This window comes from Dendropsophus ebraccatus, chromosome 4 (genome assembly GCF_027789765.1).
Source record: "Dendropsophus ebraccatus isolate aDenEbr1 chromosome 4, aDenEbr1.pat, whole genome shotgun sequence".
NCBI classification, from domain to species: domain Eukaryota; kingdom Metazoa; phylum Chordata; class Amphibia; order Anura; family Hylidae; genus Dendropsophus; species Dendropsophus ebraccatus.
In genome coordinates, this window is record NC_091457.1 from 45,133,941 (window position 1) to 45,160,645 (window position 26,705).

General features: G+C 43.0%; 1 protein-coding gene across 1 annotated transcript in view; it reads right to left on the reverse strand.

Moving 5' to 3' along the window:
* The window catches only part of SYT12 (synaptotagmin 12), a 94,100-nt gene that overhangs the window by 21,552 nt on the left and 45,843 nt on the right, over positions 1-26,705 (reverse strand). The window contains exons 5-6 of the mRNA XM_069968357.1: positions 9,282-9,497; positions 6,812-6,932 (exon numbers count right to left, since the gene is read on the reverse strand). Coding sequence (XP_069824458.1) covers positions 6,812-6,932; positions 9,282-9,497 — 337 coding nt within the window. The remainder of the gene's footprint in view (positions 1-6,811; positions 6,933-9,281; positions 9,498-26,705) is intronic.

Consider the following 26,705-nt stretch of genomic DNA (forward strand, 5'->3'; position numbering starts at 1 on the left):
ATAACTTTATAGTAATTGTTTTGTAAACACTGAAAGAGAACGGCAGTGATGTCATAATAGATGATGTCATTGTAGACTATGTAAAGTAGGTGATGTCACAGACAGCAAGAGCTACATACACAGTGTAGTTACACTATAATCTTCAGTTGTTCGCTGCCTCTTTGAGAGAAACAGTGTCCAGCGCCTTCTCTATATCCTGCGATATATACTGACCTCATCCTGCAGACCAGAACCTTTGGAGGTAATCCACTTCGAGGTTCCAGCATGTTGAGGATAGTTTTCCTTCTCTTCCTGATCTTCAGCGGTCCTGTGCAGGGAAGACCATTTACCAGGACGCATCAGGAAGAAAACAACATGGCCGTTCTGGCCTCACCACCCAAGACTATGGTAAAGCCTGCACCTAACCGCCATGTCAGAGTCTACATCCACCCAATGCGGAGCACATATAGAGGACATACCCCCCAACCATATGACGCTTTACGCCGATTGGTTGAAGGGACCTCTCCTCCCCCTCCTACCACCACGCCAGACCTGACCCAGCAGACACCGGAAGCCACAGCTGGTATCCTGGCCAGATACTTCAGGCAAGCCAGAAAAGACCGTGCCCGAGCTATGAGAGAGGACTGGATGGACGACTTTCTATCCTCTCTGAAAAAGTGGACTATTGCCGTACTTGTAATATTAGCCGTCATCTGCTACATCGTCCTCCGCTTCATCAAAGATATGCTCGACCGATATGGAGATAAGATTCCTGTGGAGAAACTCCTGGATGTCTACTCCAAGCAACAAACACAGAAATACGCTGCACATGAGTCTTTCACACTGGTGTGTAATCTAGAGGGCCTATGAACCTCTAATAGCAATCCAAGAAAACAGAAGATACACACCATGAAATTCTTTTCAGTTTCTTTATCCAAAATGATTTCAGGATAACAATGCACATAAGGTATATCACCCAACACTCGTGCTCGTAATCTTCAGATGCTGTGTGAGAGACGGAAAAGTCCTTTAACGCTCAATCAGAGCTCTGTCGTCCTCATGGAGGTGATCGGCGTCGCGGGAGCAGACGCCGGATTCTGCGACGTTTCGTGGAGGAACTCGTGGAGGAAATGCTTGACAAAGTGGAGTTCCTCCACGAAACGTCGCAGAATCCGCCATCTGCTCCCACGACGCCGATCACCTCCATGAGGACGACAGAGCTCTGATTGAGCCTTAAAGGACTTTTCCGTCTCTCACACAGCATCTGAAGATTACGAGCACGAGTGTTGGGTGATATACCTTATGTGCATTGTTATCCTGAAATCATTTTGGATAAAGAAACTGAAAAGAATTTCATGGTGTGTATCTTCTGTTTTCTTGGACTACTCCAAGTAACAACAGGCTGGATAAAACCTCAGCCACCCATGAAGGAGACACTTATTATTATCTGTATATGATAAATAAATCTCCATGATCACAGCTGCTGCCTCTTATGTGATTTATTAGAACTTTCTAGTCATTGATGGGATTATTATTGACCATGTGACATGTATGTAATAAGGCCCAGCAGCTCCTGCATCTACCCCAATACCTGCAGGGAGGGGAAGCAGGAGGCCTTACTATCTGGCTCTTGAACATATATTACATCCAGTTATATGTATATTATTATATCATTGGGTCCAGTATAGATATCAAGGGAAAACTCCCACCCAATGATGTAACAATGGCTCCTTAATAATATATGTCTTTGGTCAAACTCGCTGATTTCCCATTAAACAATTCTACTGTATATTCAGATGATATGTGTGCTATTATATGAATTACAGTGTATAGATACAGATATGCCTGAAATGGATCTGTCACACAGGGATCCATACATGACCCTAATGACTATGCAGAAAGTTGGAATGCTCTAGGAGCCCTGCTATATCCTTATATACAGTATGGCCATAATATTTCCTTCTTGTACACTGGTATTATTGCTAATATTGAGCTTGGTGTACTGGTTGCTCAGTATAGCAGTAATATTTATGGTGATAATATCTGCCCTTTGTATACATATACCTGTGATATAATATATACATACATATATATTTTGAAGAGTGAAACACTGCTTTACACCTATTAAAAAAAAAATCCAAAAACAGCAATGTACATGAAAATACAAAATCAAGAAACATTTGAAAATACAAAGAATTCTGCAAATATCTACAGCAGATGATCACTGTATATCCCATGACTATCTGTAGGGTAAAACATAAGATCCATTGTGTCTTTGAGGTCTGATTATAGTCTGTATGTTGTCGTTCTTTACTCTCCATTACGTCCCAGCCTCCATCCTGGGGTCCTAACAGTCGAGAAAATATTTGCTTTTTCCCTCTGTTACCTGAGATAAAGATAAACGACCGCCCTGAGAGCGCTGTAATTCTTAGCAATACAAAGCTCTCTCATACTCATTGGTATTACAGAGGTGGCACGTTAATATGCCAGCAGCAAAACCATGAAATATTTGCTGACCCATCGTCTTCTGTAAGGTGATGAATACCCAAGATTACCTTTCAATGAGCAGAGTAGGCCAGCATTATTCTTCAATACTTTAACACTGGGAGATCATTATTTTTATAACCACATAAAATTTTAGAACAAGACGCATCACATCACATACAAATATAACCCAAGTGATTTTACTGCCTGCCAGCAAGTTTGCCAGGGTTGTATGTCGTTACTAAAAGTGTTGCCGATTCATGTATAAAAATTCAAAGAGCTCTTTAGAAACATACAATATATGTATACAAGGTTCAGCCAACACTTTGTCTTATGTACACTTGGTTGACATTTTGTTCCTATTGGTTGTATGATCTGTTGTGGCATAGATGCAAATCTCATTCATAGGCTATGTTCACATTTAGTATAACACCGTCCGTTTATCCTCTCTAGAGTTATTATATGTTATGATATGTACCTGTCAAGAAAAATAACATTTGACATGTCATCAGACTTACTGCTCTCACTGCTGACACGCGCTGTGGTGAGAAGATACAGCCGAGGAGAGAGCCCAGCAGCCGTGTTATTTACTCTCTGTCAATGGAAGTCTAGGAGACTACCTACAAAGTGGCCGGGAAGTGGATCGCGCTCCTGCCTTGCTCCTTCTCTGGCTATATCTCCTGATCATGGCGGGTGTCAGCAGTGACAGCTGCTGTGATTAATATCCTTTGACATGCCTGATGACATGGCAAAAGTTTATTTTTACAACAGGTAGTCTTTAAAAGGGTCATTTATAAAGGGGGGGAGAGAGGTGGCCATCTATAAGGAGGGTGAGAGGAGACCGTCTATAAGGGGGGGAGAGGGGACCATCTATAGGACGGAGGGGGAGAGGGGGCCATCTATAAAGGGAGGGAGAGAGGGGGCCATCTATAAAGGGGGGAAGAGAGGGGACCATCTATAAGGGGGGGGGGAGGGGACCATCTATAAGGTGGAGAGAGGGGACCATCTATAAGGAAGGGGAGGGGGGCATCTATAGGAGGGGAGAGAGGGGGCTATCTATAAGGAGGGTGAGAGGAGACCGTCTATAAGGGGGGGAGAGGGGACCATCTATAGGACGGAGGGGGAGAGGGGGCCATCTATAAAGGGAGGGAGAGAGGGGACCATCTATAAGGGGGGGGGGGGAGGGGACCATCTATAAGGGGGAGAGAGGGGACCATCTATAAGGGGGAGAGAGGGGACCATCTATAAGGAAGGGGAGAGGGGACCATCTATATAAAGAGGGGGGAGAGGGGGCCATCTATAGGAGGGAGCCATCTATAAGGGGGGGAGGGGCCATCTATAGGAGAGGGGGCCATCTATAAGGGGGGAGGGGGGCATCTATAGGAGGGGAGAGAGGGGGCTATCTATAGGGGGGGGCAATATATAAGGAGGGGAAGGGGCCATCTATAAGGGGGGGCATCTATAAGGGGGGGAGAAGGGGCCATCTATAAGGGGGCTACATAGTAGGGAGCTTATACTATTAGGGGGTCACATAGAGTCATCCTACCCACTAAATGAGGGCATAAAGGGGCCCATACAAATGTGCAGTGTGTAGAAAGATGAGGATGGTGCCAGAATGAGGAGCCTAATATGTCTGTCTGGCAGACTCTATGGATTTGTGGCTCAGAGAAGTTCTTATGATGGCCCAGGACAGATGGAGAAGAAGATGAAAAGGGAAGAACTCCAATCAGAGATGTAACTGCACTGTGATGTATATGATGTACAGAACCTGTGTGGAGCTGCGTCCACTTCTATATGACAGGACGTGGTGATACGTGTACAGTGGATGTTATTCAGTAGCAGCGGTGGTGTTAGTCAGTATGTGGTGGTATTAGTAGCAGCGGTGGTGTTAGTCAGTATGTGGCGGTGTTAGTCAGTATGTGGTGGTGTTAGTCAGTAGCAGTGGTGGTGTTAGTATGTGGTGGTAATAGTCAGTAGCAGCGGTGGTGTTAGTCAGTATGTGGTGGTGTTAGTAGCAGTGGCGGTGTTAGTCAGTATGTGGCGGTGTTAGTCAGTATGTGGTGGTGTTAGTCAGTATGTGGTGGTGTTAAGTCAGTATTAGCGGAGGTGTTAGTCAGTATGTGGTGGTATTAGTAGCAGCGGTGGTGTTAGTCAGTATGTGGTGGTGTTAGTAGCAGTGTTGGTGTTAGTCAGTATGTGGTGGTGTTAGTCCGTATGTGGTGGTGTTATTCAGTAGCAGCGGAGGTGTTAGTATGTGGTGGTATTAGTCAGTAGCAGTGGTGGTGTTAGTCAGTATGTGGTGGAATTATTTAACACGAACTGGAGAGAATGGAACCGCTGCACATCCCATCTATGGCTGATACTAATGCCGCTAGGCCTATATTAAAAATCAACACCAGAGTGTCTGTATATGAATTGATCAAGCCATATTGCCCCGTGTACCACCGCGCAGGTCCTCTGGTCCACACGGGTCCCTACGCTAACTCCACACCGTGTCGGTCAGCGACCGCCAACCCCGCAAAGCATGCACGTGCAGGGAAGGAAGGCCATGGAACGGCCCTGCAACCCCAATGTCACAGGACCAGACCCAAAAAGCCCCACCAAAACCCAGCCAGCACCACCGGCGGGGAAGGCTGCCCCCAAACGACACAAGTATGGATATGGTATTACACTTACCATTGCTGCTCTCACAGAATGGGGAAAACATAGGGTCCAGACATGTGAGCACAGACATATCCTGCTAATTTTGGTCATGTGGGTCTTATAAAGGAGTGCTAGCTGTTCAGAGAGGGAGAATTGTAAAACACGAACTGGAGAGAATGGAACGGCTGCACATCCCATCTATGGCTGATACTAATGCCGCTAGGCCTATATTAAAAATCAACACCAGAGTGTCTGTATATGAATTGATCAAGCCATATTGCCCCGTGTTTGGCCAAATTATATACTAACTTCTGATGTTGGTTTTAAATGTAGCTGAATAAGCTTTCGTGTCAGCCATGGGTGCGATGTGCAGCCATTTCTGTCTTTTTGGCTTGTGCATATTTTATGTATTCTGTCCCTTTTTTCATTGTGGCTAGCACTCGTGCTGTGTAAGACCCATGTGATCCAAATTAGCAGGAAGCACCTGTGTACATAAGGGGAGGATCTCCTAGTATTCTCCCATTCTACCTGCAGAGGAATGGAGAGAGGTAAGAGCTTGTTCACACTTGTGTTGCTTGGCGTCCACTTTTTCCGCCGGTGGCGCCTGCGGGGTCCAGGGGGGCCCTTTAGGGTCTGGTCCTGTGACAACGGGGTTGCAGGGCCATTCCGTGGCCCCCCTTTCTCTGCTTGCGCACGTTTTGCGGGGATTGTGGTCGCTGACCGGCACAGTGATGTTTTTTGGTTAGGGACTCATGTGTATCAGAAGACCTGCACGTGGTACATGAGGCAATATGGTTTGGCCAAATTATATACTAACTTCTGATGTTGGTTTTAAATGTAGCTGAATAAGCTTTCGTGTCAGCCATGGGTGCGATGTGCAGCCATTTCTGTCTTTTTGGCTTGTGCATATTTGGTGGAATTATTTGTCACTTGCTATCTGGTATTGTGTTTTATTGGTCTTAGTATACAGGATTTGGTCAGTAACAATATGGTGGTGATGGTAGTGGTTGTGATGTGGCGGTAATATTTCCTTCCTATATACTGGTAATATTGGTCTCAGTATACAGGATTTGGTCAGTAACAGTATGGCGGTAATATGTAATAATATTTTCTCTTCCTATACGCTGGTGTTATTGGTAATATCTGTCTTGGTGTGTGTATGTGTGTGTATATATATACCAATAGCATCACTTGGTCGTGAAAGGAGGGGGGGGCAGGTTGACCTCTCGCACCAGGGCCCAGGAGACATTAGCTACGCCCCTGGTACTCACTGTATATACTGACAGCATCTTCCTGTGCAACTCAGAGCTAAAATCACACCCCTTCCTCCAGGCTGTGCTGTCCTGCTCTGTGGTGAGTCTGTCCATAAGATGGACAACATGGAGGAGCATGTGACTGTGCCCTGCCCCCAGTGTCCACCATTGAGCCTGTATATGCCTATGTAGGACACTGGAGGGCAGGGCACAGCCACATGCTCCTCCATGTCGGCCATTTTAGACAGTGCACCGCAGAGCAGCCCAGCCTGGAGTAGGGGAGTCTGATTTAGCTCTATGAGGTACACAGGGAGCTGCTGTCAGTATATACAGTGAGTACACCTACTAATACTGAACACTGAGCAACTTTACTATGAAGTGGCCAAACCCTTTAAGTATTTGTTAATCCTGTTACGTTCTAGTCTCATATGACCCTTTCAATACCTGCTTACCTGCTGTGGACTTTCCTTCTGTCCACTGTAGGTTCTTCCCTTTCACTACCACCACCGTAAGACGTTCAGCAGTGGGAAGGTAACTCAGAGACAGTAGAATTTCTCCTACAGCATCCGCAGCCTAAAAGACAACATTGTGGTTTACATAAAAGATTTTACATAATCCTATATAATCTAAATAAACATCATATAAATCAGATGCAGAACCAAGGTTGGCACAAGGCTCATTTCTTGTTCTTGCTTACGATTAAGTAATCTTATACTTAGATACTGCTCAACCAATAAGATGTTGAGATTTTATTTTTTACATTTCTTTTGTGTTTAATAATGGTTACATGGGTTTTGTTTGCTGCCACTGTCTAAAAGAGTTGTCTCAACACGTCCTCCATTACACACTCTTAGTATGTGGCATTTTTTGGGCTTGAAACAAAGCTACAATAAGGGTAGCTTCCCACATACCGGATTCGCAGTGGATTTCACACTGCGAGTTTGCAGTGAAATCCGCTGCGAATCCCGGTACTGTGTTTTCAGTGGGGTTACATACCCGTAGTGGAATTTTCATTTTGCTGCGAGTATGTAACCCCCCGCCGCCTGCAGCATACATTTGCTTGGTGTCGCGGCTGCATGTGAGGCTCCTGACTCCCGTTGGTCCTGCTCAGCCAATCAGTGCACGGCCGTCACTAATTGGTTGAGCGGGACCAATGCAAGCCGGAGCCTCGCATGCAGCCGCGCAGATGTATGCTGCGGGCTGTGTGTGTGTGGGGGGGGGGGGGGTTAAAGGGATCGGGTTACATACTCGCAATGGAATGTGTTTGCCAAACATACACGAACAAATAACAAACATACAGTAGGTTTGTTGCATTTCTTTGGTGCAATATTTTTCTCACTGTGATTTTCCATTTTATATTAAAGTAGTTCAAAAATGATAATACACACATTACACGTATTCACAATTTATCAAGGGGCCCTCGATAAAGGGTGTTGTGAACATGTACACTGGGGCGGGGGCTATGTATGGCACAGGTGGAGAGTAAAGTGGTGGAATGCAGAGACAAGTGGCAGAATCAGCCATAAGTCCTCCGCGTGTTTTCCTCAGTGCGCACATACCCTTAGGTCCAGTTTACACTGAGCAAAAATGGCGGAATTCCGCGATGGAACTGTCTGCCGTGGAATCCCACCGTGCTCAGTGTCCTGCATTATCTCTATGGAAGAGCGCACGTGCCTCCACTCCCTTCCCTCTCCACTCGACGACTTACCATGTCAATTTTTTGCGCAGAGAACGGCGTCAGCGGAGGCATGCACGATTCCATAGAGATACAACAGGACACTGAGCACGGCGGAAATTTTGCCGTTTTTGCTCAGTGTGAACTGGACTTTAGGGTATGTTCACACTGAGGAATAGGAGTGTATTCAGCAAAAAATTCAAGAGGAAAGTTTTCTGCTTGAAATTCCTCACCTATTCATCTCTGGCAGAATAGGAGCAGAATTCAAGTGGAATTCAAGTGGAATGTAAGCAGAATTTCGAGTCCAAACATGCAACTCAAGTGAGAAAAAGAAGATAAAAAATAGATAAATAAAAATGTAGGTCTAACATTTTATAGTTGCCTATTGACTTCCAGCTAACCTCTGATGACAGCTTATGAGCACTAAAATAACAAGCAGTGAGTGTTAATAACTCACTGCTATTTTTTTGGACTTCCCTTTTACTTTTGGCTAAAGTTGACTCCTATCTATGGGTATGTTCACACTGAGGAATAGGCGAGTATTCTTCGAGGCCATGGAAAGGAAAGTTTTCTGCTTGAAATTCCTCGCCTATGCATCTCTGGCAGAATAGGAACAGAATTTTTTTGAGTGGAATTCAAGCAGAATTTAAAGCTGAATTCAAGCCCCATTGACTTCTATAGGATTCCTATAGCGGAATCCATCCAAAGAATTGACATGTCAACTCTTCAGGTGGAAATCGGCTCAGAAATTTCGGCTCAGAAATTCTGCTGTTTGAACAACAGTGCGGAAATCCTATGAAAATTAATGGGACAGTGCTAAGTTCATATTTAAAGGCGGAATTTGAAGCGGATTTCACCACTGATTCCGCGCATATTCCTCAACATACCCTAAGAGCCCATAAAGTTTCATTATAATGGATCTCTAGCATCCTTCCTTAGTGCCTTAGTAAATCTTATTTGTTTTACCTCTTTGTGAGCTTTTACATAGTAGCCAATCAGAACTGTCAGAGCAATAATGGGTGGGGTCAGTAACCTGAGCCAATGATCAGATAGGAGGTGGGTTTCAGACTACTTTAGACTCCCTTCAGTGACTGTATATAAGGTGCATAGAGAAAATGAAAAAAGACAGCAGTGAAATATCCCTTAGCCACTTATTTAAAGCTACTTAAATTACTTAAAACAACAAAATCTATCTACTTAATTGACTTTGTTAATAGTAAAACCTTAAAAAATTATAATAATCTGACCTTATTGACATCTTGAAGGTATATCCATGTATTGAACGGTCGCACAGTCAAGTCCAGGTCTGATAATTTCAGCTCTGCCACCCCCGTGCTTACATTCCTTTCATCTCCATCGATAGCAAAAATAGAAAACCTAAGGCTGTTTTCTTCCAGCGCCAAAGGATCGAGAGGAATGGAAAACTTCTCATCAAATAAAACTGAATATGCATTTCTCTGGATCTGTCAAAACAAAAATTGTATGCATATGTTAAAGGGAGACGCTTAAAGGAAATTGTACTGGAAGAAATACGGAGTTCTCTGTGGAATATTCAAAATATTCTGAATTGTTTAGAAACACACAAAATAAGTGACAAATTATGATGCATCCTTCTAATTCATCAGACTAATGTACCGAGCCCAGTGTAAAGAATACACCTGTCCAGATGCAGATCAGCAGAGCGTGCTCTCATAAGACACTGAACCAGCAGGGCATCCCAGGAGATGTTAGTTCTTCACACTTCTGAAGAAACTGAGTATAAGCATGGAGTGGCATACAAAAGCAATATATTTTTTTTTTTAAACAACAGCAAATGGAATGTAGTGTAGGTAGTAAGCGTATAGCAATTATGAGCAAGCTGAAGGCTGCATGGTAGCTCAATGGTTAGCAGCAGGGCCGGCATCAGCACCCAGCTTACTCAGACAAGTGCCGGGGCCCACAGCACCTCAAGGGCCCCCATGGCACTTGCTTCACCCAGAATGTAGGGCAACCAGACCCCAGTTCCCAGCTGTACCAGCAATTAAATGCCCTGGTAAGTCCTGATAAGCCCTGCCCCCATCCCAACAAGCCTTGCTCTGGGTGCTGACCGTGGAGGATTGGCCTGAGGATGAGAGACGGGACTCTCTCTTGAAGGTCACCTAGCATCTTGTATAGTAAGTATAATGGGGTCACTCAGCTTCCCTAGCATCTTGTTTGGTAAGTATAATGAGGTCACTCAGCTTCCCTAGCATCTTGTTTAGTAAGTATAATGGGGTCACTCAGCTTTCCTAGCATCTTGTATAGTAAGTATAATGGTGGTCACCTAGATTTCCTAGCATCTTGTTTAATGGAGGCCACTCAGCTTTCCTAACATCTTGTATAGTAGTCAGTATAATGGAGGTCACCCAGCTTCCCTAGCATCTTGAATAGTAAGTATAATGGAGGTCACTCAGCTTTTCTAGCATCTTGTATAGTAAGTATAATGGGGTCACTCAGCTTTCCTACCATCTTGTATAGTGCTCAGTATAATGGAGGTCACCCAGCTTCCCTAGCATCTTGTATAGTAAGAATAATTAGGGTCACTTACTTTTTCTAGCATCTTGTATAGTAGTCAGTATATTGGTGTCACCCAGCTTTCCAAGCATCTTGTAGTCAGTGTAGTGGAGGTCACCCAGCTTCCCTAGCATCTTGTATTGTAAGTACAATGGAGGTCACCCAGCTTTCCTAGCATCTTGTATAATGGAGGTCACTCAGCTTTCCTAGCATCTTGTATAGTAGTCAGTATAATAGAGGTCCCCCAGCTTTCCGAGCATCTTCTATAGTACGCAGTATAATGGCAGTCATCCAGCTTTCCAAGCATCTTGTATAGTAGTCAGTATATGGAGGTCACCCAGCTTTCCTAGCATCTTGTATAGTAGTCAGTATAATGGGATCACCCAGCTTTCCTAGCATCTTGTATAGTAAGTATAATGGAGGTCACTCAGCTTTCCCAGCATCTTGTATAATGGGGTCACCCAGCTTTCCTAGCATCCTGAATAGTAGTCAGTATAATGGGATCACCCAGCTTTCTCAGCATCTTGTACAGTAGTCAGTATTATAGAGGTCACCCAGATTTCCTAGCATTTTATTTAGTAGTAGGGGTGTGCTGAGACCCTCTAATAATGATGCCACATGATTTGCTATACAAAGGGGTCCACTGAGGCTCTGCCGCTCAAGGGCCCACAAAAGCCTGGAGCCGGCCCTGGTTAGCACTGCTGCCTTGAAACAATGAGATCTTGGGTCTAAAATAAAATTTGCAAATTCTCCTTTTGTATGTGTGGGTTTTTCTCACATACATACAGGTTAAATGGCTGCCTGTGAAATTGAGTAAGTGAGCGAGCTGGGGAAGGGGTAACAATCCCTGTACAACACTGTGAAACACATTGCCACTATATAATGAACGAGAAAATAACTAGTCTGGATTAGGAAGAAGGTGTCAGTTTGTTATGGAGCGGATTTCACGCTGCGAGTTTGCAGCGAAATCTGCTGCGGATCCTGGTAGTGTGAAGTTGAATGGGTCACATACCCACTGCGTAATCCTGGAAAACCCCTTTAATGTGGAATTTTAATCCTTAGCTTAATATCTTTGACTATCTGATTGCTATTGTTTTTTAGATTACTTACTTTCCTCTAAATTCTGTCTGCTTGCAGTGACCACTGTTTATCACATACTGTTTACTGTATATACTGGATGTACTAATAACAGTATTCAGTAAGCTCCTAAACACCCTCTAGTGTTTGCTGCTGGTAACCAAAATTTTGTTATTTAACTCTGTAAGGGTGCGTTCACACCTACAGGATCTGCAGCAGATCTGCAGCAGATTTGATGCTGTGTTCAGTTATTTAAATGAAATCTGCTGCAGAAAATCAGCTGCAGATCCTGTAGGTGTGAACGCACCATAAAGGGGTATTCCTATCTAATACAGTTATCTTCTTGCTGTGGCCCAGGTTGCTGGAACTGATGTTGGTCCTGCTGGTGGGCTCTGGTGTTTTGGAGTGCAAAAACAGTGACAACTAGTGCTCAGGTACTTAGTGCAAAAATAATCAGCAATAATACTCCAACAGGTAGATAGGTGGATTGATAGTAGAAATAGTAAGGTAACAGGTGACAGGGACCAGATAGAAGGGCCCTTGCCTAATGTACTATGCCAGGATAAGGTAAAGTATCTTTAGAGTGTTTGAAGAAATCCTTGTTCTCACTTATGGATGAGTCCCAGTTATCTCACCTAACTGCCTTCTGCCCCACAGTGTCGGGTTTCCGTCCTACTGGGGTAGTACGAGTCCCAGGTTTCTCTTCTGGGTGTAGCTGGCTTGTAGAACCCTTCCTACAAAGCTGATTGTCTTGTCAGTAGAGAGTGGCCTGCTGGCACTGTGCTCTACAGCAGTGGAGTTATCCATCCTTTTTTTCTAAGGTGGTCCACTGTCCTGTGTTAGCTGTATGATCCTCAGCATAGGCAAGAGGCAGAATAAAACTATATACACGTCCTACCTGGCCTGTACCCAGGCACTAACTAACTACAAAAGAAGTTAGTCACTGTAACAGAAGTGTGTGTGTGTAGCTAAACCTAGTGTTAGCTGCAGCTGTGCTAGTGGTTGGAGTAATGAACAGCGGCCACCTGTCCTAACCTGTGACACTAGACTGATACAGTTTTACCAAGGTGTAAGAAGAAGAAAACAAAAACATGTAGTGGGACACTACACCCTATCCCAAGAACATAAAGAAAATTGTCTCCAGAATAAAGTTATAGACTTTATTTTATCAGTTAAATACTTAAAGGGAGTCTGTCCCATAAAAGACATGTAACAAATTGCTGACATGCTTAAAGGGAAACTTTTAGAAGATTAGAATATAACCTGCTAATATCTCCCTTTTGCACACAGGGCACTGAAGATGAAAATAAGTCTCAACACCGTTTCCAGCCGGCGGTGGATCGATGGACTTGGGTTGTTGGTCTTGTAATCGGTGCACCAATAGGCCTAATTAGCATAAGATCGAACTCCTAATAGCATGGCAATGGTACTGAAAATAAAGGTAAGATGAAGGGAGATATCATCTGGTTAAATTCTCTTTAAAGTTTCCATTTGAGTAAGTATGAGGTAAATAAGACCATTTGTACCATAATTTATCCAGTGATGGTGTTAGGAATATGACTTTGGGCTCCTCGGTCCATGCCAGGCGGCCGAGAAAACGCTGAGTTTCTGTCTGTGTTTTTTTGCAACTGTGTCTGTCTGAATTGTGTTCCAATTTACCAACCACACCTGCTCTTCCTGTCAGACTTCTGGCAGTGCAGGGGTTACTGCACTGCTAGATCTGCTCAGCTGAACCTCAGGGATCAGGGCTGGTCCAATCAGCTGCTGGACCCAGTCTCTGATCCTGGGTAAATAGCAGCTGGCTGCTCAGTTCCCTGCTCACTATTAGGGTATATTCACACGGACGGGATTCTCGCTGCGAGCCCGGCAGGTCCTGGCAGTTCCCATACACTACATACTTGCTGCGGTCTAAACGACCGCAGCGAGTATGTAATTATACCGCCCTTAACCCCTTCTGCTCCCCCGCTGTGTATATACTTTACCTGTCCTCGCTGCACGGGTCCGGCGTCCTGCTCTCCCGCCCGGCCAATCAGTGGCTGCGGCTGGGCAACACACTGATTGGCCGGACAGGAGAGCAGGACGCCGGACCCGTGCAGCGAGGACAGGTAAAGTATATACACAGCGGGGGAGCAGAAGGGGTTAAGGGCGGTATAATTACATACTCGCTGCGGTCGTTTAGACCGCAGCAAGTATGTAGTGTGTGGGAACTGCCAGGACCTGCCGGGCTCGCAGCGAGAATCTCGCTGCGAGCCCGCCCGTGTGAATATACCCTTAGAGTTTACTCGTCTGCTCATCTCCCTATTCATCAGGGTCCATTTACACAGAAAGATTATCTGACAGATTATCTGCCAAAGATTTGAAGCAAAAGCCAGAAACAGACTATAAAAAGAGATCAGGTCATAAAGGAAAGCCTGAATTTTTGCCTCTTTTCAAATCCATTCCTGGCTTTGGCTTCAAATCTTTGTCAGATAATCTGTCAGATAATCTTTTCTGTGTAAATGGATCCTTATGGTGTGTTTACACAGGCAGATTTATCTGACAGATTTTGGAAGCCAAAGACAGGAATGGATTTGAACAGAGGAGAAATCTCAGTCTTTCCTTTATGACCCATTCCCTGTTTATGGTCTGTTCCTGGCTTTGGCTTCAAAAATCTGTCAGCTAAATCTGCCTGTGTAAATGCACCATTATGCTGGGTTTACACGGAGCGATAATTCGCCCGATTGTACGATTAACGATTTTGAAGTAACGATTTTTTTTTATAACGATCAGCGTTTAGACGGTACGATATATCGTACAGAAAATTAGTTTTGCTTCACTTAAGCCTATCTCACACATAGGGAAAATCAGTGAACGACTGTTTACACGGAACGATCGGTGAATTTTTTGCGAACGACGATTTAAGAACCTGTTAAAATATCAAAATGAACGATTTTTCGATCGTTCGCCGCGTTTACACGTACGATTATCGTTCGAATTCGATCGTTATCGCGAAAATTTGTCCAATAATCGCTCCGTGTAAACCCAGCATTACTCTGTTCTCTGCGTTCCTGACCTTCTGCCCCTGACCACGACTATTCTCCTGATTACTGTTTTTGTACTATGCCGCCCGACTGTTGCTGACCTGGTTTGTCTGACACCTCTTATTGTGTTTGTTTGTGTTTGTTTGTCTGTCCGTGCTTTGTGTTCCACGTATCAAGAGTAGGGAACGCCTTCGTGGTTGTCTGCAGTCACCTAGGACTGTCTTGTGGCAAGTAGGCAGGAACAGTGGGCGGGGTCAGCTTAGGGCTTACTGTCCATGTCTTGTCAGACTGCCTTTGCCATACCTGACGCTAACAGCTGGATTCCCATAAAAAAAAATCCTTTATTGCCAACCTGGGCTGAAACGCCTCTCTGCTCTCCATTACCACCTGCCCCCTGTTTGAGTGACAGACACAGCTCAGCTTCCAGATACAGGAGATTTCCCAGGGCTCAGCACTGGAAAACTAGCCCTGCCTGTCACTAAAACGGGGAACGGAAGGAAAATAAGAGTGAGGGCACACTGGCTAGACTCCTTTAACACTTGGAAGTGGCAATAAAAAGTGTTATCAGCAGATTTTTCTTTTTTTGTGCCATACATAGGGCCAAGCAGGGCTTGCTGCATTGCTGCATCAAGGGGGTTAAACAGCAGGGATCAGAGATATCTCCAATCCTGACCACTCATGAAAGATGTCAGCTTCAGTTAACAACCACCACATGCCATGAGTTTGCTCCTGAGCTTGCTCCATAATTCCTTTAAACCACTACAATTTAACAAATAGTATTTTATGGTGTATTAACGGGTTAACCCTAGGTTTATACAAAAAATTTGGGGTACTGTATCAGAAATCTGGAGCTCTAACCATTATAAAGTTACTTTAAGAAATGATTTAGCACAGAATGATGCATCTAAAATGACATGATGATAAAAGGTGAACATTCCCTTTAAGAACTATCAGTATTTCATACCAATGAGCCCTTGCATTCTCAACTGTACGTCTCCTTTATTTTTAAGAGCTCAGCATCTGATGCAGCAAACCCAGTCAAGCAATGAACATTTCCAAAAGGAACAAATTGATGCAACTGGGATTTCCTGCAGAGATGGGGGATTATCTGTCATATGTTGCCGGGTTTTAACTATCCTGCTGCCCGCTGTTTAAGTCTCTGAGGCTCCTGCATACTCTCTGAGACAAGAGAATTTAGTAGGGGAAATACGGAGGAGGAATTAGGTTATATATAATGAGGGCAACTTCAGGAAACCTCTGCAGACTGACAACGCTTTTTACTGTGCAATCGCTAATGGTGGCGAACTGACATTATCTAAACAGGATGCAGAAGTAATAAATTATCTATATTAACTTGGCTTTCCAGTGAAGAGGGTATTTCTAACAATGATGTTTCAATACAGATAAATACACTATACCAAAGGGGAAATATCTATGAGCTATTCCAGCTAGCTGTCATAGATTGCAGCTACAGATGGCGCATCAGGGGGTTAACATAGGTCCCTAAAGCCCCTGTTCTAGGAAACTACATGGGCTCTCTGCTCTAGAATAGCTAAGCACAAAGCACTGGACCATATGCAACAACAACTGGCTCTCTAGACACCACATTAAAGGGGATGCTTGGTATGCAAATATGTATAGTAATCTAAGCATATGTGGAAGCACTTATAATCTGATACATGAAGGGCAAATAATTATATCATATTTCATATCAACAATAAAATCAGGATAAAAGCAATGTGACCATTGGCTGTGACCACCACAGTGAGATCTGTTAGGCAATGTGGCCACCAAAACTGAAAATTATGTCACAAGACCACTGTTAGGTTTTGTTTGTTTGCTTTTTAGAGAGAGATTTTACATATAGTTACAGTTGTGCTCAAAAGTTTACATACTCCCTGCAGAATTTTTGCTTTCTTGTCATATGAATGATAACACAAAAGTTTTTTTTCCACTCCTGGTTAGTGGTTAGGTGAAACCATTTATTGTCAAACTACTGTGTTTTCTCTTTTTAAATAATGACAACCAAAAACATCCAAATGACCCTAATCAAAAGTTTACATACCCCAGTTCTTAATACCGTGTATTGTCCCCTCTAACATCATTGACAGCTTGAGGTCTTTTGTGGTAGTTGTGGATGAGGCTCTTTATTTTTTCAGATGGTACAGCTGCCCATTCTTCTTGGCAAAATGCCTCCAGTTCCTTTAAATTTCTGGGCGGTCTTGCATGAACTGCACGCTTGATATCTCCCCAGAGTGGCTCAATGATATTGAAGTCAGGAGACTGAGATGGCCACTCCAGAACCTTCACTTTGTTCTGCTGTAGCAAATGACAGATCGACTTGGCCTTGTGTTTTGGATTATTGTCATGTTGGAACATCCAAGTACGTCCCATATGCAGCTTTCAGGCTGATGAATGCAAAAATGCATTCGTCTTTCCTTCAACTTTGACCAAGTTTCCTGTGTCTTTGTAACTCACACATCCCCAACATCAGCCATCCACCACTATGCTTTATAGGAGTTGGAATGGTTTTCCTGTATCATAGGCCTTGTTGACACCTTTCCAAATGTAACGTTTATTATTGTGGCTAAAAAGTTTGATCTTGTTCCAGAAGTTTTGAGGCTTGTCTCTGTGCTGTTTGGTGTATTGTAGGCGAGATACTTTGTGGCATTTGGGCAATAATGGCTTTCTTTTGGTGACTCAACCTTCTAGCCCATTTTTCTTCAAGTGCCTCCTTATTGTGCATCTTGAAACAGCCACACCGCTAGTTTTCAGAAAGTCCTGTATTTCAGCTGATGTTATTTGTGAGTTTTTCTTTGTATCCCGAACAACTATCCTTACAGTTGTGGCCAAAATTTTTGTCAATTTGTGTCAACTTTTGTGCATCTTATCAGGCCAAAAACACCAGGGTATATAAACTTTTGCTCAGGGTCATTTGGATGTTTTTGGTTGTCATTGTGATGTAGCTTCACCCAACCACTAACCATGAGTGGGAAAAAGTATTTGTGTCATTATTCATATTCTCTGAAAAAAGGTAGAAGAAAGAAAAAATTCTGTATGTAAACTTTTGAGCACAACTGTACATAGTTTGTAAGGTTGAAAAAAGCATACGTCCATCCAATTCAGCCTATCACCCTATGGTGTTAGCCCAGAGGAAGGCAGAAGACTCCACGAGGTGGAAACCAATCCTTTCTGACTCCACATATAACAATCAGAATTTTTTTTTTGATCAACCACACTTCTCCAGAATCCATAACCTTTATTATTATTATTATTATTACTACACATCAGAAATGCATCCAGGCTTTTTATTAAAGGGAAACTATCAGCAGGTTTGTATCTTTCTGGGGCTGGTCTTGTTTTCTTTTTAGCTCCCACTGTTTTGGAGAACTTTGGAGAAAAATGAAATATGTAAGATAGCTCATTTGGGGCACTGGAGGCATTTCTTGACCCCCCCCCCTCCCTTCCCTTGTGCACCATTTGTCTTGCTCACCGCCTACTTCAGTCACGCCTACCTAAAGACTGGCCTGCTTATGTGTAATTGAATATGCATAGGTAGGTGTGACCGGAGGAGACAGCAGGAAGTCCAAACAGTGCACTCGGGGCCGAGGAACGTCCCCAGTGCTCCAAGCAAGCTCATTCACAAATTTTGTTTGGATTCAAGTTCTTCAAAACAATGAGACCTACTAAGAAAACAAGATCGGCGCAGGAAAGATGAGGTAGCCGGCTGGAGGGAGATATCAGTAGGTTCGTTTGGATGAACCTGCTGATAGTTTCCCTTTAATCACCTTGACCACTTCCTCTGGCAGAGAGTTCCATAGTCTCACTGCTCTTCCAGTAAAGATTCCGCATCTGTGCTAGTATCGAAATTTATTTTTTACTTTAGACGTATAGGATTACCTTGTTATATAGACACAGTTCTGGATGTGTATAGATAGTGGCAGAGATCTCTGTACTGACACCTGATATATTTATACATAGTTTTTATCAACTAAATAACCCTAATTATGATAATCTTTCTGGGTACTGTAGTCCTCTCATACAGTTTATTACTCCGGTTGTGTGTCTTTGAAATTTCACTAGCTCCTTTAGGTCTTTCTTGTACACTGGTGCCGAAAACTGTATACAATATTCTATGTGCAGTCTGACTAGTGATTTATACAAGAAGTATTTATTTGTCATGTCATTAATAATAATAATAATAATAATAATAATAATAATAATAATAATAATTTTAATTTATAAAGTGCCAAAATATCTGGCTACACCTTGAACTTCTATGCTTATCTCCCATACAAATCTGACATTCTAAGACCCAACATGCCTGACTCTTCTTTCCCTAACTTTCCCCCAATGCCTAATACACATGAGATTGTCAGCTAAGTTTTGTGTAATGCACACAGGCCCCTTAAAGGAGTTATCCAGGATTAGAAAAAAATGGTTGCATTCTTCCAGAAACAGCATGATTCTTGTCTGCAGTTTGAGTGGGCGTCTGAAATCAGGCTTGGGGTCCTTTTTACATTTAGCAATCTTCAGCCACCTACAGCCAAAAATGAGCTCGTATTAGGAGAAGTGGAGTTGGGATCACTCATCTGGGAAGGCCTCCTAAGCTGTCATCATTTGCAGCACCAGGTGACTGGGCGGGCCTCCCCTAACCCTAAACCTACAAATGTCCCTTTAACTGCAAGCGCAGTTATGGCTACACTTAACAGCTTAGTGGTAAGTCGTTGGGGGGCAATAGAAGTTTGCTACGGGGCCCAGCCATTTCTAGTTATCCCCCTGCTCATTTTAGCTGGCTTTCGTTTAATTCTTTTTTACCTTTGTTCTCTTTTTTTTCTTTGTTTTGTAGCGGTTGTTTCTCGCAGTTTGATCTTGTTGCATTTGCCCCTTAGTTCAGTACAGTTCAACCTTGTTTTTTTTTTATCTCTAAACCCTAGAGTCCTCATTTGTGTTAGGGTCAGCTTTGTAGACTACGGTTTTCGGTAAGAATATTTTCAGAGACTGCTGGGGTCAGTGGTGTCTGTTTTTAAGGTCAGTGATCAAGAATAGATCTAGGGAAAGATTCAGGGAGAGCTAGTTAGGGTCGGTTTTTCTAGTTTGTTTCTATTCATCATCCATCAGCTTCAATTCCTGACTGCCATCTTTTATCCCTTTCCATCGCTATTCTGTTTCTGTCATCTATTGGTGAGTTCCTATTCTTGATATTCGTTCACGACTTGCATTAATTCCTATTTTTTATGTATTATTTTGTCCCTTACAGCGACTGACCCCAAAGTGCAGATGACAGCTCCTCAATGAGTAATCTTTTTCTGACACGCGTACAGATGATGTGACCATTCTGCGCTTTAATATTCACAAAGTTTCCTGTTAAGCCCGAGCAGTAAATTCATCTCTCTAATTGCTCCGTTCTGCAGAGCACAAGGTCAGTTTAATTAATTCCCCCCTGAGATGCAACCGTTTTATGCAACAATGCTACATCAGCCTGCCTGTCCATTTACTGTATTGATTGGACTAAGCTTGTAATGAAGCTATGATCACTGACTCCTAGCTCCTAGATGGTAATCCCATCCAAAGACACAAGCGAAATAGCAGGATGACACTGTTTGTATGTAAACAATAGAGATTCTACAACCTTTGTATATGGATTATATTACAAATATCAATAGTAACAAATGGAATATTTACGGTATGTAACAAAAAAGCCCCTGGATAGTTGCTGCCAACATAGAGATGATCAAGAGATGTTATTAACAGATTCTACTGATGTTTCACTAAACATCCATACTGTAAGGGTACTATTACACAAAGACATTTTTTGATGATCAACGATTAACAAATTCGAATGACCACTATGGCCAACAACCTGAAATTGTTCACCCAATTTCACGGAACGATAAAAATAGGTCCGAATTCTATTAAACGACCGACGATTTCTTGTGTGTCGTTTAAGCGTTGTCTGCTATTACACTAAACGATTATCGTTCATATCCGAACGATTTAATGATTTTTCGAACAATATTCGTGCCGTGTAATACCACCCTAAGATGAAGTATCACTGCACAGTGAGGACATTCTTTATGGAATCATGTTATAAGCAGACATTGGTTGATCATCAGGGTTTAGATACAATGTGGACCTTTAGAAGAATCCCATTGAAGTGTCATCATATAAGAAATGGTAGACTAGGTATATGGAAAGCAAGAGGTTGGCCAAGTGATCAGCACACAATAAAGTCGTAGCACCGATGGTCAGCACTCACCAGCACACTGCCACTTCACTGTCCGCGTTCCACTCTCTCTTCCCGGTCATCACCATCCTCTTACTGCTCTTCCAGGTCTGCACCTTAAGGGGTCATTATTCACACTCCTAATATGTCCCCACATACTGTATCTTTGCTCAGTACTACTTATTTTAAGTTCCTCAACCTGCTCACCTGTGACTGAGCAATACTGTGGTTCTCTGTGTCCATAGTGGAGGTGTGTTATTCTCCTGATATCATGCATATTGCAAAACAAGAGTCCGTGGAGCCTCGGTTGCGAGACTCAAAACACGGGATAGCCAGATATCTCTAGCCTGTTGCCACGGGGTGCCTCCATGATAGAGAGAGCACCACACCACCCTGATAAATAGCCCTTTAAGTCCCACTCGGTTGCGAGTATTGGAACATAAATAGGGAAACACCAGAGTGGCTGTCTGTGGATGGAGGCCTGCCTTGGCAAGCCCTTGTCATGATCTCAATACTCGCACCTTGAGTTAGACATTGACATAAAGGGGCCACCCTGGTGTTTCCCTATTTATGTTCCAATACTCGTAACCGAGTGGGACTTAAGGGGCTATTTATCAGGGTGGTGTGGTGCTCTCTCTATCATGGAGGCACCCCGTGGCAACGGGCTAGAGATATCTGGCTATCCCGTGTTTTGAGTCTCGCAACCGAGGCTCCACGGACTCCTGTTTTGCATTTTTAAATTTTTGGGGGCATCAGTGGAGACTCTTGATTGAGTACTTCATTGGAATTTTTTTCACTGTTCTCCTTGTGTTCAGTGATAAATGTGTTTTGTTGGTTGATATCATGCATATTGACCTGTGCCTGATTTCCTGACCCCCGTGTAACATACAGAGCCTCTGATACCTGACCTGGATTGCTGTCCCTGAACCTGCCACCTGCTTTAGTTCTCTTGCAAGTATTTGACCATTCTACCTTTCAACCTGCCCACGATCCATGCATGAACCTTGACCTGTCTTTGCCTGACCCTTCAGTGTCATACACTGGCATCCATTAGTCCAAATGCTACCACTGCTGGGAAGAAACCTTCTACCCTCCAACAGCTTTGTTTAGCTTCTACATCCTGCAGTGGATAAAAACAGAAAACCAAGAGAGTACTTAGACTCTGTTTCTGAGCTTGGCTCAAAGACAAAGCACTTGGGTACCACAATGGGTGCTTACCAGTTGCCCCATGACAGAGGTTGGGATGTAGCAAGGTGGAAAGAAGTCCTTGCAAAAACTCTTTCAGCTTTAGTTTTCTTTGAGGCTTTCACATTTGGTGGTTCTATAATAAGATGAAGGCTCAGATTTATCAATCAGGTATATACAGTATTTGTGTCTCGCACAGACAGCAACCAAATCTGAGCTGTCATTGGTTGCTATCTGACAAAATGAGACAAAAAATGTGTCTGAATTTGGTCTTCGAGATTGATAAATCAAAATCTTTTTCTCATACAGTTTACAAAACCTGACTGCTGAAGCTGGACAGGGGAACCATTCAACCATTCTCCTCCCCTGGCTGTCCTCTGCCCACACAGTGCACATCTCAGCTCAGCCACCTTCAGGTGGTATTTCCTCCTTCTATTCTGTTTTCGCTTCTATGCACAATCAATAACATTGAACCAAGTGCTGTACCAAACCTTGAGGCAGATGAGGCCCCTTGTATAGTGAATTTGGTAAAAGAGGGCCCTTGCTTGTTGCTTTTTTAGGGAAATAACACATTTCAGAAGGAGCTGTACCAATCTATTGTATTTGCCATAAGATGCACCTCAGGAGGTCACCAGTAATTGGGGGCAATGGAACGGATTTTAGTCTTGCAAAGTAACTGCTGATTTAGTTAGCGGCTCCTGGTAGGGACCTATTGCACCTTCTACTTGTGATTGACTCAGAGTGGAGAAAATGGAATGGTGAATAATTTGGATCTTTCCATTATTATAAATGGCAAAATGGATTAGAAACATTGGAGTAATGGATGGAAATGTCATCCGTGTGCCTTTCCATCCATTAGTAAATAGAAAAGGCGACCTCTGAACTGGAATTTAAGGCTCACACTGACGTCTTATAATGTCAAAGGAGAGAAGAGAGCAGCAGTACAGACTGCAATCATCAGCATTCTCCACAAGCCTTAAAATAGCTGTCACTTCCAAGGTAGGTCTCTTTGGATTTACACCATACACATGATAGGATAATATTCAATTTTAATATAAAGTATCTGACAAAATTACAATCTATTGAACCAGCTCCGCAGTCCTCGTGGGCTTATTCTCTATTAATTTAAATACATATTTCAGCTGACTGAAAATCCACCTGCTGTGAAGAGTCTGGGAATACTGTACTCTTTGAAGAAGAAGAGATCAGCTATAAGCTCGGACAGAAGGAACCACAAAGGAAGTAAAAACAGAAAAGAAATAAAACAACATGGCCACAAACGGATTTTCCAAATATGTTTTTTGTCTAAAAAACCTGTAGGAAACATAACTTTTCAGCTTTTCTAAGCAACAGGATTAAACTTTAAAATAAAGATAATAAAATGAAAAAAACAAAATTGAAGAAAATATATTTAACATAAAAAATTTGTATTTAACAAGGTAATTTTCTGATTTCCTTTAAAGAGACCATTGAAGAAAAATGCTACATTTTTCCAAAGGAAATGCAGTAAGCTACATTTGCCAACCACAAAGTTATAGTACCTGCATTCAGGTGATCCATGGGGCCCTGCACATGGGCAGCTCCTCTGTGACAGCTGCTATAGAGCCAAGGAATTTAGAGGTGTAATCTCCATTCATAAGCAGGTGATATTTTCAGACGATAGAAGGCAAGAGTAGGCAAAGGAGGCCGAGGAAAGGAAGAAAAGACACGGGCGACAGAGTGGAGATTACATTTTGCTAAAGAGATTTATGTTTGCTTGTTATCCACTTGTAAAGTGCTGGGCATTTGGGCAAGTACTGGAACATTTCAGGGGTTTGTGAAGGTGTTTTCTGAAAGGTTTCATTGAGACATTGTAGGTAGTTCCAAGTTGGTTTAATTTGGAAGATGGATTCCTCTTAAAGGGGTTATCCAGCAAAAATATTTTCCTTTCAAATCAACGGTTTCAGAAAGTTATATAGATTTGTAATTTGCTTCTATTTAAAAATCTCAAGTCTTCCAATATGTATCAGCTACTGTATGTCTAATAGGAAATGCTTTCTTTTCAGTCAGACACAGTGCTCTCTGCTGCCACCTCTGTCCGAGACAGGAACTGTCTAGAGCAGTAGAGGTTTTGTATGGGAATTTGCTACTGCTCTGGACAGTTCCTGTCCCAGACAGAGATGTCAGCAGAGAGCACTGTGCCAGACTGAAAAGAAAGCAACATTTCCTGCAGGACATACAGCAGCTGATAAGTATGGGAAGACTTGAGATTTTTAAATAAAAAGTAAATTACAAATCTATATAACTGTCTGAAACCAGTTGATTTTCGCTCCACCAAATGTCCACAGAATACCCAAGCCATCTCAACTCTTTGAGGAAGTTTAACACCCTAAACATTGTGGCATTTAGTGTCAATGAAACATATCATAATCTAGGGTGGTTTTCCAGGAGAGACCAGTTCTTAGGATGGCAAAGTAATTTTTTTCCATAACCTGATATCCATTTTAATAGCCACTTGGCCAGTTCTCTACTGAAAACAAGGAGTACAATCTGAAAAGTTTTGAGTTTCCAGTTGCTGCTGGATCACCACTCATCTTTTATGATATCTTATCGACATAGCCAACTACTGAATTATGCATGGCTGGACTACTTCCGCCATGTTTGCTTCTCCTGTCTTTAAAGGGGTTATCCAGCGCTACAAAAACATGGCCACTTTCTCCCCTACTGTTATCTCCAGTTTGGGTGGGGTTTTGAAACTCAGTTCCATTGAAGTAAATGGAGCTTAATTGCAAACCACACCTGAACTGGAGACAACAGTAGGGGAGAAAGTGGCCATGTTTTTGTAGCGCTGGATAACCCCTTTAACTCTTAAAACAGTTGCCAGAGTCTTGCTCCATGTCTGGTTTAGGTAACACACTGGGGGAGGGGATTCATGCTTTTTGAGAAAACTAGTGCTAAAAAAACACTGTCAATTTTTCCACAATGTTCTATAATATTGCAAAAAATGCAGAAAAAACTTGCAAATATTTGCAAATGATAGATTGGTAAAAAATTTGCACCAATTTTACACAAAAACCATCATAATATTAACCACCCCCCCCCCCCAATTGAGTCTATGTAAGAGCCCGGCTGCCGGTCTGCAGAGAATATTGATCTACCAGTCTCTGCTGTCATGTACTGTCTGTGTCTCCCTAGTCTGTCTGTCTGTGTTTTAGCATTTGCCTTGGGAGTTTGGTACGTTGTAGTATTCTGCTTATTGAGTTTTTCGGTAATTGTCAGATATTTCCCCTGCCTGTGTTGTTGTTGTTGTGTTTGCTGTTGCACATGCCTTCCTGCAAGACAACTACTACTCCCTGCAGGACTGTTGCATTCATCGGTCACTGATATCTAAGGTGAGTTGTCTTTTGCTTTCGCTTCTTACATTTGCTATGAGCTTGTATAATTTCTTTGCACGACTGTTGCAGGATCTCACTAGTCTGTTCTGCCATAAGTCCTGGAAAGAGCGGAGCTCCTGCTAAAGGTGAAGCCTGGTCCTGCAGTCTAGGGACCCTCTATTGTTGTTACATGTAGAAGCCTATAGTTGGGAAAGCCCTTTACATATCAAGGAAGATGCTTTGGTCACATACATTATTGATTCATGCCTCACATCATTTATTACATATTGCATATCCAGCGCCAGGACTTACGCTCATCTCAGAGAATACTGAAAATCAATTTACACCTTATAGGAGAAAAGTAGGTTATTCCTTGAGGCAATTCATTTTTAAAGTAATAAAAATGTCATGCTTCCTCACCTATTCTGGTGTTACGTACTCATGATATTTGGCTTGAATACATGTCCCTTCCCCCACCCAATACTATTGTACTTTATTGCTGCATTGCTTATTGTCCTGAATATTATACTCACTGCTTATTATTTCAGTACTGATGCCTATAATCTTTACGACCAATAGTAAAAATCCATTGACCATAGGCCATAAAATCCATATCCAACAAAAGCAAGAAACATCAGCACATGGGGAGGACTGTCTGTAGTGACTGTAAGAAGTCCTAAAAATTGGTCAGCGATAAACCTTAACGCAAAGCCAACCTGGCAAGATTAAGACAGTGTGGGCTTAAATGGGTTTGGCTTAGGGTTAAAGTGACTCTGTACCCACAATCTGTCCCCCCCAAACCACTTGTACCTTCATATAGCTGCTTTTAATCCAAGATCTGTCCTGGGGTCCGTTCAGCAGGGGATGCAGTTATTGTCATAAAAACAACTTTTAACCCTACAGTGCTGTGTCTAATGGCCGGGGCTTACATTTGTATAAGCATTAGGTTGGCACCACCTCTCCGTCCTTCCTCCCCACCCTTCTCATCATTAGGAATGATCCAGGAACATTTACTGCTGTTTGAGCTTTGCACAGGTGTGTTAACGATCCAGCCCATGTGCTGGGCTGCCACAAGTGGGGAATAGGAAGCAATCTGCCTGGAGCATTCCTAATGATGAGGAGGGTGGGGAGGAAGGACAGAGAGGTTGTGCCAGCCTAATGCATATACAAATGTAAGCCCCGGCAGTTAGACACAGCGCTGCAGGATTAAAAGTTGTTTTTAAGACAATAACTGCATCCCCTGCCGAACGGACCCCAGGACAGATCTTGGATTAAAAG